Consider the following 13,275-nt stretch of genomic DNA (forward strand, 5'->3'; position numbering starts at 1 on the left):
TGTGTGTGTATATATATATATATATATATATATATATATATATAATACAGTTACAGAAAATAAAAACGAAACATTATTATATATTTATAGTGATAATCTCACTCCTTTAAGAGGTCAGACTCGTGAGGATAGTCGGTCTCGGAAAATCCGCAGTCGAGAAAATAGCAGAAATCGCAGTATGCACACTCCAATTGGCAGTCGAGAAAGCAGTCAGAATCGGCAATCTGTACTTCATTCGAGAGAAAACTCTCGGGATTCAAAAATGGCTAGTTGTGAAAATGGCATGTTTCAAGAGACCAAACCATTAAATTATGATACCAGCAATTCTACTTCAGACTACCCGACGAAGCATGAGAAAATAGAGTTGGCAGCAGCACAGAGTAAACCCATTAGTGAAGCTGAGGTGAAGAAGAAAACCATATTTATTGTTGATGGTTACTTAAATAACAAAGATCTTGAGGTAAGTAGTTATAAACTTTCATTTATGTGTATGTTCTACCTAATTTAAGAAACATTGAGTGAAAATTTGGTACATATAAATTTTCACCATATATATGAGATGCACCATTTTGAGCATGGCCGTTGCCAGTACCGCCTGACTGGCTCCCGTAGGATTTTCGAGTGAGATCGTTGCCAGTGCCCCTGGACTGGCTTGTGCGGGTGGCACATAAAAGACACCATTTCGTGCGGGTGACACGTAAAAGCACCCACTACACTCTCTGAGTGGTTGGCTTTAGGAAGGGCATCCAGCTGTAGAAACTCTGCCAAATTAGATTGGAGCCTGGTGTTGCCATCCGGTTTCACCAGTCCTCAGTCAAATCGTCCAACCCATGCTAGCATGGAAAGCGGACGTTAAACGATGATGATATTAACTTATAAAAAATAGTCTAATATTGGGGCATATTAATCCACATTGGAAAAAAATTGGTTTGCTGGTGAAGTATGATCTTCAAACACTGGCCCTCACAGAGGCAATGACAAGTGACTGAGGCCTTTGGTGATATGCTGTGCTTCAGGAGACTTGTCAAGCGAAGTGAAATTGTAGTCATGGTAAATGCTGGTGTCACGTGACTGGCACCTGTGGCAGTGACACGCAAAAGTGCCAGTGCCAGCGGCATGTAAAAAGCGCCCATTACACTCTTGGAGTGGTTGGCGTTAGGAAGTGCATCCAGCTGTAGAGACCATACCAAATCAGACTGGAACTTGGTGCAGCCCTCTGTCTTACCTGTTCCAGCCAACTGTATAACCCATGCCAGCATGGGAAGCAGATGCTAAATGATGATGATGGTGATGGTGTGGGTTTTATATCCCCCAGTGTTACACTATTTTCTATTGTCAATAAATATAGTGAAAACTGATGATTATATTTACAAAGCTTTATTTTGTAGAAAGTAAGCATGTATTTCCCGTTTATACTTCTCATCACCTGATCTCATTGGTGCCAGTGTCCTGTTAAAAGCACCAAATACATTCTGTCAAGTGGTTGACGTTAAAAGGCATCCAGCCATGGAAATCATGCTCAAGCAGACACTGGAGCTCAGTGCAGTCTTTTGGCTCGCCAGCTCCTGTTAAATTGTGCAGCCAATGCCAGCAGGGAAAATAGATGTTAGATGCTGATGATGAGGAATCATTAGAGCCTCAAAGAAAATGCCTTGCTGTATTTGTTCCAGCTCTTTGCATTCTGAGTCCAAATCCTGTTGTGGTTAACTTTGCTCTTCATCTATCGGAGTTGATAAAATAAGGTATCAATCAACTTCTGGGATTGATGATGTCATCAACTAACCACCTCCCCCTTCAAAATTGTTGGCCCTCATGTCTAAATTGGAAACAATTTTAGATAATCTACTAATGTAGTAAATTTTGTCTCACAGTACATATTATGTTCCAGTGCTTCATGATATAAATAGTTTATTTACATCATGAATAAAGATACTTGTATATGACTTTAATCAGAGAATGTTAATTATACTCAAATTTATTGAATACCTGGGTACTGAGTTTTCATGGTTTCGACACAGGGTAAAGAACTGATTATATTGTTTTCAAATTTTAATTAACTGTATGATGGTTTTTACTGTAATAACAGTATCCAAAATAAAATTGAATATAGATGCAGGCTACATTGTTGAGAAGTTTGTTTCCCAACTACATGGTTTTGAGTTCAGTTCCACTGTGTGGCACCTTGGGGAAGCATCTTCAATTGTAGCCCAGATTAATCAGATTGGAGAGGATTTGATAGCCAGAAACTGATGAGAGAAGCCTGTTTGTGTCTCCCTGGCTTCACTTTGTGTGGTAGTTGTAAATGTGTGCCACTGTCATCCATTTCTAATATTCTGTGAAAACCATATATGGTCAGGGGGAAAATATTAACCTTGCTTGGAATCAGGTGAGGGCTGGTGACATGAAGGACATAATAAATCTGTTTCAACAGATTCCATCTGACCCATGCATGCACGGAAATGTGGATGTTATGATGTTTTGACAATGTCATCATCATCATCATCATCATCATCATCATCAAGTTTTTAGTGTGCACTTGTTATTTGGAGACTCAAGTATAGGAGGAAAATAGCAATGTTTAATGTAACCTGTTCAAAGCAGCCAGATCTAGCTTCTCGCACCTACCCTGTGATGTCATTCTAAAAATAAACAACCACATCATTGAAATCTGAATGCAATTAAATAATACATGATTAATTAGTTGAAAACAATGTGAATGAATAAATAAGCATTACATCTGATAGAGTAATCTGAATGTGAAAAGGTTAAGGAATTGAGTGTTGGTTCTTTTTTTATACTTGTTTTATTGATTCTATTGACTTGTATTTATTTGGTTTTTCCATTCCAGGAAGTGGTGGTATCTCTCTCTAAATTGAAATCCTCAAGTAATCTCCAAGTGTTCATATCATCTGCTATCAGTCATGTGCTTGATTTAACACAACCAGCTAGAACACTTACTGGCTCCCTAATCTATCACCTCATGGATAATAAAACAATTTCTAAATCTGATTTCTTAAATGGGTAAGTAGCTGTTGTGTTGATTTATTTTTTTATTATTTTGTAACTGTTGTATTCCTATGCTAAAGTATAGATACATACCGCCAACTGTCCTTCTAACAGACTAAGCATAACCTCATCACCACCTGTCCTCCCTTCTGGTTGATAGGTTAAGGGTACAATGGCTCTATAGAGGATACAATTCCGTATGTTTTGTTTATATTCTAGTAATTTCATGAGATGTAGTTATAGTGGTTCTCAGTCACATAAAATCAGATCAGAAATAAGATAACCACTATTATTGAATATTTCTATAGGCATTGGTACAACTGTGTGGTTCAAGTTTGTTTCCCAACCACATGGGCAAATGTTTTCTACTATAGCTGTGGGTGGCCAAAGCTTTGAGAGCACATTTGATAGAGAGAAACTGAAAGATGTCTGTTATGTATGTGTGTGTGTGTGTGTCTCTCCTTGTCCTGACCTCGTGTATTAATTGTAAATGGGTGTCACTCTTCAAACGGTAGTGTTTGTTTAAAATTTTCCCTGGAAACCTGTTCAACCACAATGAAAACTACTTTGCTTGGAAACGGGTGCGGGTCAGCAACAGAAAGGGTATCTGGGCATAGAAAATCTGCTTTAACATATTCTATGTGACCCATGCAGCTTTGGTAAAGTGAACATGAAAACTATGATGTTGACGATGTTGACTTTAAAAAAAATAATTGGTGTTAGATAGAATATCTTGACTGATCCCTCCTTTGTGCATATGACAATTAAGGTTTTACAGCTTTAGAAAAAGTAAGTGAAGCCTTCGGGTGCACAGGAAGTTGTAAAATTTCTAAGTATCTAGTGGAAAGAAAATTTGAAGCGTAACAGAGTCCTTACTACCTCAAAAATCAACAAGTTTTGAATCATTAATAATTTCTACATATTATCTAATATGCTACTTCTAGGACTGCCATCTTTGATTTCTCTTGCCAGTATATTGAAATGGGTTTTTTTTTTAAATTTTATTTTTGTTGTTGTTAAGCCTACCTCTCAATATTTCAGTGGTTGTTTTTTTTTTTCATTTTAGCATGAACAATGTTTTGGAATATGCTGAAGATCTGGAGATTGATGTACCAAGAATTTGGACATATTTTGCTCAATTAATTTCTTCCTTGCTGGGCGAGGGAAGACTACCTTGGACAATTTTAAAAGAGATTGTCGAGCCCTTAAAAACTACAAATAAAGGAGGCGTTTTCATTGCTGAAATACTCAAAGAACTTGTCACTCGAATGGTAACCATCAACCATATTTATGTGTGTGTGTGTGTGAGAGCGCACGTGTGTGGTTTGAACCAAGAATCCCTGTCAAGATTTCATTCCATTGCCCAGCTGTTGATCATTACAGACTCTCATGTTATAATAAACATGTTTAATCTATTGTCTTACTGAATGACCTGTTGAGGTTTACTAATTCTTTTACATTTCTGTTGTTTCCATTGGGCCAGGCACTTGATCAGAAGTTGAAATCTGACTAGTTGCTTGTTTGTTTGTACCCATGAACAAAGTACTTAGCTTGCTTTTAAGTCTATGTCCTGTTGAACCCTTTAGAATTCAAAATTAATCCTTATTTATTGTAGAGTTGGTACGAAAGGCCAGAACTGACCATTAGGAATTTGTCTTTTTATTTTTTGTATCATTAATCCTTTATATTCAATCTGTTTTATGTTTGAACCGACCAGATACAGGCTCTCACACCTACCCTATAATGTTGTTAAGAAAAATCAGATTGCTTCAAGGGTTAGGTTACAAGTAAACGATAATGTTAGTATTGACTTGAACATTAGGTCGTTTAAGAAAATAGATGAGGGCTGAGATAAAAATAATAATAATACATTTTTAAAATCAACATAGTTTCTTTTGATTGTGTGTGGCAAAAGTTGCTGGGCAGGGTTACTGGGTGCATCCAGCCTAAATATTCTTGTTTTATGTACAAACCAACCATATCCAGCCTCTCCTTACAATATTATTCCCAAAAAATAAAAACAATCACATCTGCAAAATCTTGAAGCTACAAGATATTACATGATTAATTTTTTTTAAATGTGGATAAATAAGCGTTACGTTAGATACATTAATCTGAATATTAAAAGGTTGATAGTAGTGGATGGTGAAGATCTCTAAGATGAAAATAGGTAGCATAGGTAACAACTGTACTGTATAATTAGTGTTCCATTTGCATGCTATATCCACTTGCATGTCTAGTGTAGTGGTTGTTTAACTGATCTACCTAAGGAATCATTCACAAGCTCCTGTGATCTGTGAAAGGTATGAGACTCAGCATTCCAACAACTAATAACAAGCATACATGAAAAATAATTAGAAACAAGATTTTGAGTTCAAACTTGAATGACCAGTGTCAGTTACTTGCAAAATGATATTGCCGTATTTTCAGATTTGACTACTTGCTACATAATGATTTTGTATCCTCCTGTTTAGGGTGAACAAAAAGTACAAGAACTCTGGAAATTATTTGATTTAAAACTTTCTGATTTCTACAAGGCTGAAGATATGTCCAAGTTTATTTCAGACCATGTAAGTAAAACATGATTTTCCTGCATGTTGTATTTATTTTTAATATTTTGTTTTGTCTTTCTGTGTATCTCAGTGTTTCGACCATACGACATAACTAATATTTGATTTAGCTGGGATGAAATGGAAATACTTAAGATCATTAATATCTTCTCAGCTAGAAATGCCAGCAACACCAACTTCAGGAAGGCAGCCAGCTACCTGATAACCAACCAATCAGGTGGCTGTGCTAACCAGATTGATTACACTCTCACCAGACAGTGGGATGCATGGTTGCTCTTAAATACAAAGACCCTCCCTGGTGAAGAATGTTCCCCCCAGCATAGACTAGTTATTAGTGACTTTAGACTCCAGGCCAGAAGGATGCCAAGAAGTAGACCAATCTAGAAAAGAAGGATTTGGAAGTTTAAAGATCCTTCATATGGTCAGATTTAGGGACATCCTAACTGAGAAATTTTATGAGAGGGAGGAGGAGCTACAAACTTGTGACATAGAGAGTAACTGGGAATTATTGTGGGACAGCTTACTGAGTGCCACAGACCAAATCTGCGGCTGGTGCAAAGTCCCTTCCAGACCTTGGGTAATATGGTGGTGGAATGATGCTGTAGACAAGGCCATTAGACCAAAGAAACAGGCCTGGAAGTGTTGGGGTAGCAGGGAACTGTATCAGATTACCAGAAGGTAAGCTAGGATACAGGTAAATCTAGCCAAGAGAGAAACAGAAAAGAAGTTTGCCTATGTTCAGCAACATGCAAACCAAAGAACTGAACTGAAGTGTTTTAGATTACAAGACGGTGTGTGAGAGGAAATCATGATGTCATAGGAGGGAAATGTGTCCGCATGGATGATGGTGGCCTTGCGTTTGATGATTCTGCAAAGAAAGAGGCTTGGAAATGGCATTATGAAAGACTGCTGAACATGGAGAATGAATGGGAAGAGGAGAGTTTGCTAAATGTTGACCCAATCGAAGGACCAGCTAGAGGTATCAAGTTGTTGGATCAGGTGATGAAAATTACTGAGAGGGTCATTGGCCAACTAATTAGGGAGAGAGTTAGTCTAGATGAGATGCAGTTTGGTTTTGTGACGGGGAGAAGCACCACTGATGCTATATTTCTGGTAAGACAGCTGCAGGAGAAATACATAGCCAAAGATAAACCTCTGTACTTGGCCTTTGTTGATTTGGAAAAAACCATTGACAGGGTCCCCCAATCCCTTATCTGGAGTTCAATGTGGAAACTAGGGATAGATGAGTGGTTGGTTAGAGCCGTACAAGCTATGTACAGGGATGCTACCAGTAAGGTGAGGATTGGTAATGAGTACAGTGAAGAATTCAGGGTACAAGTAGGGGTTCACCAAGGATCGGTGCCCACCCCACCTCTTGTTCATCATAGTCCTCCAGTAACAGAGTAATTCAATACAGGCTGCCCCTGGTAGCTCCTCTATGCTCCTTGGTTTTATAACCGAATCACTACCAGAAGTAGAGAAGTTCCAGGTATGGAAGCAAGGTTTAGAATTGAAGGACCTTAGAGTTAATCTAACAAAAACTGAAGTCTTAGTAAGTAGGAAGGCACACAAATCTGATTTCTGATTTGCTGAATCGCTATGTTACATGGATGTAAACACACCATCATTGGTTGTCAAGTGATGGTTGGGGGACAAACACACACACATACACACACACACACTGAGTGTATAGAAGAAGACACTTGCTCAAAGTTCCACACAGTGGGACTGAACCCAGAATTATGTGGTTGGGAAGCCAACTTACCACACAACCATGCCTGTACCTGTATCACATTTTGTCTTGAGTTACATTGTGATCAGGGCATAAATAGTTACCTTTTATCCTTTACATGTTTCTGCAATTGGATTGTGGGTACTGCTGGGGTACTGCTTTGACGGGATTTTAGTCAAACAAATCAACCCCAGTACTGATATGTTGTATTTTTTTTTTTTCTTTCTCTTTTTAGAAATTGGAATTCATGTTTGACAAAGATAATCCTGACTGTTTGTTAAATGCTTTTGAGAATAAGTTACATAATTTGCTTCAAACCTGCGATTTAAATAACAAACCTATTTTTGATCTTATTGAGGTAAGTGTTTTTGCAGATATTTATGCCAGTAAAATAATTACACTCTTTATGATAATAAACGCAAAATTCTGTCTGTCTGGGATCCCTGTTTCTCAGCCTACATTTGCTCTACATAGACATATTATACCTTTTTGGAATCGGGATGATCCTGGGATTGAAAATCTGCCCTTCATTTGGTCCTTGAATATCCAACATTGGGATCTAATGTAAATGCATTTCGGTTGCTATTTTTAGCAGGCAAAACTTGGCTGATTCACGCCATCTTGGTTGGTATTTGTCAGATGACGGTCAGAGATCAAGGGGGGAGATAAATGACATTCACTTCATTAATTTTATGTTGAGATAAGAACTCTGGGACAAATTGGCCAAACGGTTGGAATTCAAATTGGCACTGGAACAATAGAATGATTGCATTACAGAATTAATTCTCATCCATCCTCAACTTCTGATCAAACACCACTGGGGCATAGAGTCATGCTATTTAGCACTCTTTAGTTTTGGGCTGCAGGCCCAATTAGCCCTCTGCAAGAGCTAACTTAAAAGTCCCCTTGGAGTGCAGCTTTTATGGTAGGTAAAAATGAAAATAACCACAAAAATTCTTTGTAACAATACCAAACTGTGGTAACATTGTAGTGTAGATTAATGAAAGCTAGTCCAGTTTATTTAAACTCTAGAATTTGATAGTTTATTTATTTTAGTACTTAATGTAGTGGTTCTCAACCTTGGCCCATATAGCCCCTGAGGGTCCATATAAGACTTTTGAGGGTCTGTACAACAAAATAATGAATTGGAGATACACAATAGTATTTTAAGGGCTCCTAAAAAAACTTGCTTTAGATGTATGCATTGGTGTGCATAGTGAAGGCACATGGCTTAGTTTTTAGGGTATTCAGCTCATAATCAAAAGGATGCAAGTTCAATTGCCGGCAATGCATTGTGTCCTTCAGCAAGACACTTTATTTCACGTTGCTCCAGTCCACTGAGCTGTGAAAAATGAGTTGTATCTGTATTTCAAAGGGCCAGCCATGTCACACTCTGTGTCAGGTTGAATATCCCTGTGAGCTACATTAAAGGTACACATGTCTGTGGAGTGCTCAGCCACTTCTTGCATGTTTTATGAGCAGGCTGTTCCGTTGATTGGATCAGCTGGAGCCCTCAATGTCGTTGTAGCCAATGGGATGCCATTGGTATGTATTGCAGATTTCTTTCTCTAATGTATTAAATAGTTCAGTGTACACAAGTTAATGTAGGAGAAGCAAAATAAGAATTTTTAAAGTTTCTATAAAACCTGTTTTTAAATAGTGAATGGTTATGGTGGGTGGGGGGTCACCAGAAGAAAATAATATTTCAAAGAGGTCTATAGATAAAAAAGGGTTGAGAATGCCTGATTTATGCAACTGTATTTAGATTCTGTTGTTTAAAGCTCTAATTAGCATTTTATTTCGTATCTAGGAACTTCAGCAACCTCTTAAAGAGACGGAGGAATTCATCAGAATTCTTATGACTGAAATTTGCTCAAGTGCAATTGTCGGTAAGAAAACACTAATGTCCATTTTCTGAAATATTTGTGAGCATATGTATGGCTGTGAGGTTAAGAACTTTGCTCTCCAGCCGTGTGGTCTTGGGCTCAGCACTTCAGGCAAGTGTCTTCTATTATAGCCCCTGGGCCGACCAAAGCCTTGTTAGTGGGTTCAATAGTTGACAACTGAAAAAGTGTTGTGTTTGTGTATATGCTTGCCTAGACATCATGTAATGGTTATCAATGAATATCATCATAATGCAGGTGAGGTTTTTTGTTTTCAGTCTTTCATGAGAAACATGTCTAGGTATAAGTAAATAATATCTTACTTGGAAACAGGTGAGATTATCAGCTGGCAAAGCATCGAGCTGTAGAAAATTTGCCTAAATTAATTCCATCTCACCATACAAGAATGGAAAAGTGGGCACTAAATGATAAGGACAGTGATATGTATGGATATTGAGTTGTTTGTTACCTACATGTCTTTTCTTATTGTTATGGGTTGAGCAGGTTTGCAAAAGAGAGGTTTCTAACATGATGTGCAACCAAACATTCATCTCTATTGCCTCTGTTCTTTACATTTGGTAACATTTTTCACTGCAACTTCTGTGAGGTTGTAAGCTGGTCACTTTCACAATTGTCAACCATGCTGCTGTGTTTATCTTGGATATTAGAACTGGAGAAAACAAACTAATATACACTGTAAAGTGGTTGACATTAGGAAGGGCATCCAGCTGTAGAAACCTTGACATTAGGGTCTGAGTCTTAACACCTTACTCTACTTGCTCCTTATTAACTAGCAAAATAATTAAAGATTTTTTTTCATCTTTCTTCAATTTTTCAGAGAGTAAAGTTTCGAAGAGTAAAATAAAAACAAGATGTGAAGTCTTGCTGAAATATCTTTGCCAAAAGCCTAACCTGCAGTTACAGGCTCTCTATTCATTGCAAGCTCTGGACGTCAAGTTGGTGCATCCACCTAGTAAGTTTCATGTTTAACCCTCTGGTATTCAGACTACTCTATCAAATCTAATGCTTATTTATTCACATTGTTTTGAATTAATCATGCATTATCCTGTAGCTTCAAGATTTCGATGATGTGATTATTTTTAGAATGACGTAGGGTAGGTGGGAGAGGCTAGATCTGGCTAGATTGAACATTAAACGAGTAGAATACTTTGGTCAGTTATGACTGTGTTGAATTTTTAAAAAAAATTCCCAAGACAAGTTGGATTATTGGTTGGTCTGTATGTCTGGATTTCGAATTTAGGTGTAGGGAAGACTTAATGGTGGTGCCCCGGCATGGCTATAGTTCTCAAGCTGAAACTAGTAAACGTTTGGATAGTGTTTTTTACGTGTCACTGGCATGGGGAGTCAGTCAAGCGGCACTGGCAACAACCCACCCATGAATGGTGCTTATTGCATGCCACCAGCATGAGAGCCAGTCAGGCAGCACTGACATCGGCCACAACTACAATTTCCATTTGATTTGATTTTTGATTTTACTTGACTCAATAGGTCTCCTCAAGTACGGTGTGTCACCTTGCGATTCAAAGGTACTTTTTAAATGGGCTGGTTATGCGACACTGGTATAGACTAGGGCTGTGATTTCACTTTACTTGCCAGGTCTTCTCAATCACAGCATATCTCCAGAGGTCTTGGTCTTTCGTCATTTCCGCTGTGAGGCCCAACATTCGAAGGTCATACTTCACCACCTCATCCCATGTCTACCTGGGTCTCCTTCTTCCATGGGTTCCTTCCACTGTTAGGGAGTGACACTTCTTCACACTGCTCTTCTCATCCATACGCAGCACATGATCATACCAACGCAGTTGTCTCTCTTGCACCCCACATCTGCTGCTTCTTATGTCCAACATTTCACTCAGGGCACCTACACTCTGTTGCGTGTGCACACTGCCATTACACATCCAGTGGATCATACTAGCTTCATTTCTTTCAAGCCTATGCATGTCTTCAGCAGTCATGGCCCATGTTTCACTGCTGTGTAGCATGGCAGTTTGCACACATGCATCATACAAACCTTGCTGCCACATCTGAAATTTCTTCTCTAGTTCTGGTAGTGATTCCGATATGAGAGCAAGGTCATCAGCATAGAAGAGCTCCCAGGGGCAACCTGTCTTGAATTCCTCTGTTATTGCCTGGAGGACTATGATGAATAAGAGGGGGCTGAGGGATGATACTTGGTGAACCCCTACTTCTACCCAGAATTCATCATTATACTCATAGCTGGCCCTTACCTTACTAACGGCATCCCTGTACAGCTCTTATAACCACTTGTCAATCTCCAGTTTCCGCATCACCTACCAGATAAGGGATCAGGAGACCCTGTCAAAAGCTTTCTCCAAGTCAACAAAAGCCAAGTATAGGGGTTTATCTTTGACTAGGTATTTCTCCTGCAGTCGCCTTACCAGGAATATAGCATCAGTGGTACTTCTACCTGGCACAAAACCGAATTGCATCTCATCTGAACAGTCTCTCTCCCTAATTAGTTGGGCTATGACCCTCTCCATGACCTTCATCACCTGATGCAGCAGTTTGATACCCCTGTAGTTATTTCTAACTAAAGCATCACCTTTCCCTTTGTAGCAGTTGGTGCTGCTACACAAGTCATTGGGTATGACTCCTTTGTGAACTACCTGATTTACAATGCGGGTGACAAGACCATAACTCACACCACCAGATATTTCAAGCATCTCTGCAGTGATTCCTGATGGGTCAGGGGCTTTCCCTGGCTTCATCTCCTTAATTGCTTTATCTACCAGGGTGCTATCTATTCAGGTAGCTGGTCTCTCTACTGGGTCAACATTTGGCAGGCTCTCCTCCTCTCATTCATTCTCCAAGCCTCTTTCTTTTTCCGAATCATTAAAAGCAAGTGCTCCATCATCCATGCAGACACATTTCTCTCCTGTGACATCACAATTTTCTCTCATACACTGTCTTGCAATCCAAAATACTTCAGTTCTATGGTCCTTATGTTGTTGGACATTAGCAAACTTCTTCTTTTCTGCTTCGCCCTTGGCTATATACACCTGCCGCCCAGCCTCCCTTCTGGCTATCTGGTACAGTTCCCTGCTACCTCCACTCTTCCAGGTTTTCCAGGCCTGTTTCTTTGCTCTACCCTATTATTCCACCACCATGTTACTCTAGGTCTGGAAGGGACTTTGCACCAGCTCCTCCCTCTCATCAAATTTCTCAATGAGAATGTCCCTAAATCTCTGACCATGGGAAGGGTTCTTTAACTTCCAAATCCTTCTTTAAGAGCAACCTTGCATCCCACTGTCTAGTGAGGATGAAATCAATCTGGCTAGCAGAGTTGCCTGATTGATAGGTTATCAGGTGGCTGTCTGGCTTCCTGAAGTTAGTGTTGCAGATTAATAGGTTGCATGCATCATAGGAACTCCAGCCTAGTTCCCTCTTCGTTTTGGGAGCCAATCCCATGGTTCCCATGAACACCATGGAAGATACCGGATTGCTGTCCGACATGCCCATTGAAATCTCTAGCTGCAAAAATGAGGTCATTGCCACTCATTTTTGAGGTAGCCTGTAGAAAGGTATCATAAAAGTGGTCCTTCTGATCGTTTGGTAGGCCTGCTTGTGGGGCGTAGGCAGAGATAATTGTTGCTATACTATTCTGCTGGACTAGCCTGAACTTAAGCACTCTATCGCATACCCTGACTACCTCTATGATCTTATCCACCCATTTCGCCACAAGGAGTATGCCTACACCCCCTACTCCATCACTGTTACCTTCCTAGAAGATTTTATACCTATGTGCCTTTCGTGTGAGGACTCTGGCTGAAGCTCCTCTCCACCTTACCTCTTGTATGCAGCATACATCAACACGTCTCCGTTCAAGCATCTCTACAATCTCACTAGACCTACCTTTCAGTGTGCCTACATTGACAGTGCCAACTCTAAAAACTGGGAAAGGAATGTGGGAGGAGAGATGTTATTCAGTGCCTGAAAAGAAGGTTTCATGTTCGTTTGATGGACATGCTACCCCTGTTCTCACTTTTCACCGGTCATCATTCAAACATTCAATTATGTTAAGATTGATGCCCCTACTGGGGGG

The 13,275-nt window shown here is 39.4% G+C and overlaps 1 protein-coding gene across 5 annotated transcripts in view; it reads left to right on the plus strand.

The window, feature by feature from the left end:
• LOC106871259 (eukaryotic translation initiation factor 4 gamma 1) overlaps positions 1 to 13,275 on the plus strand; it is a 91,040-nt gene that overhangs the window by 75,345 nt on the left and 2,420 nt on the right. For all 5 annotated transcript variants that reach the window (XM_014917619.2, XM_014917620.2, XM_052976720.1 and 2 more), the window contains 7 exons: positions 91 to 460; positions 2,849 to 3,021; positions 4,073 to 4,277; positions 5,481 to 5,576; positions 7,544 to 7,666; positions 9,119 to 9,197; positions 10,030 to 10,164. In XM_014917619.2, the coding sequence (XP_014773105.1) occupies positions 91 to 460; positions 2,849 to 3,021; positions 4,073 to 4,277; positions 5,481 to 5,576; positions 7,544 to 7,666; positions 9,119 to 9,197; positions 10,030 to 10,164 (1,181 nt within the window). The remainder of the gene's footprint in view (positions 1 to 90; positions 461 to 2,848; positions 3,022 to 4,072; positions 4,278 to 5,480; positions 5,577 to 7,543; positions 7,667 to 9,118; positions 9,198 to 10,029; positions 10,165 to 13,275) is intronic.

This window comes from Octopus bimaculoides, chromosome 25 (genome assembly GCF_001194135.2).
Source record: "Octopus bimaculoides isolate UCB-OBI-ISO-001 chromosome 25, ASM119413v2, whole genome shotgun sequence".
NCBI classification, from domain to species: Eukaryota; Metazoa; Mollusca; class Cephalopoda; order Octopoda; family Octopodidae; genus Octopus; species Octopus bimaculoides.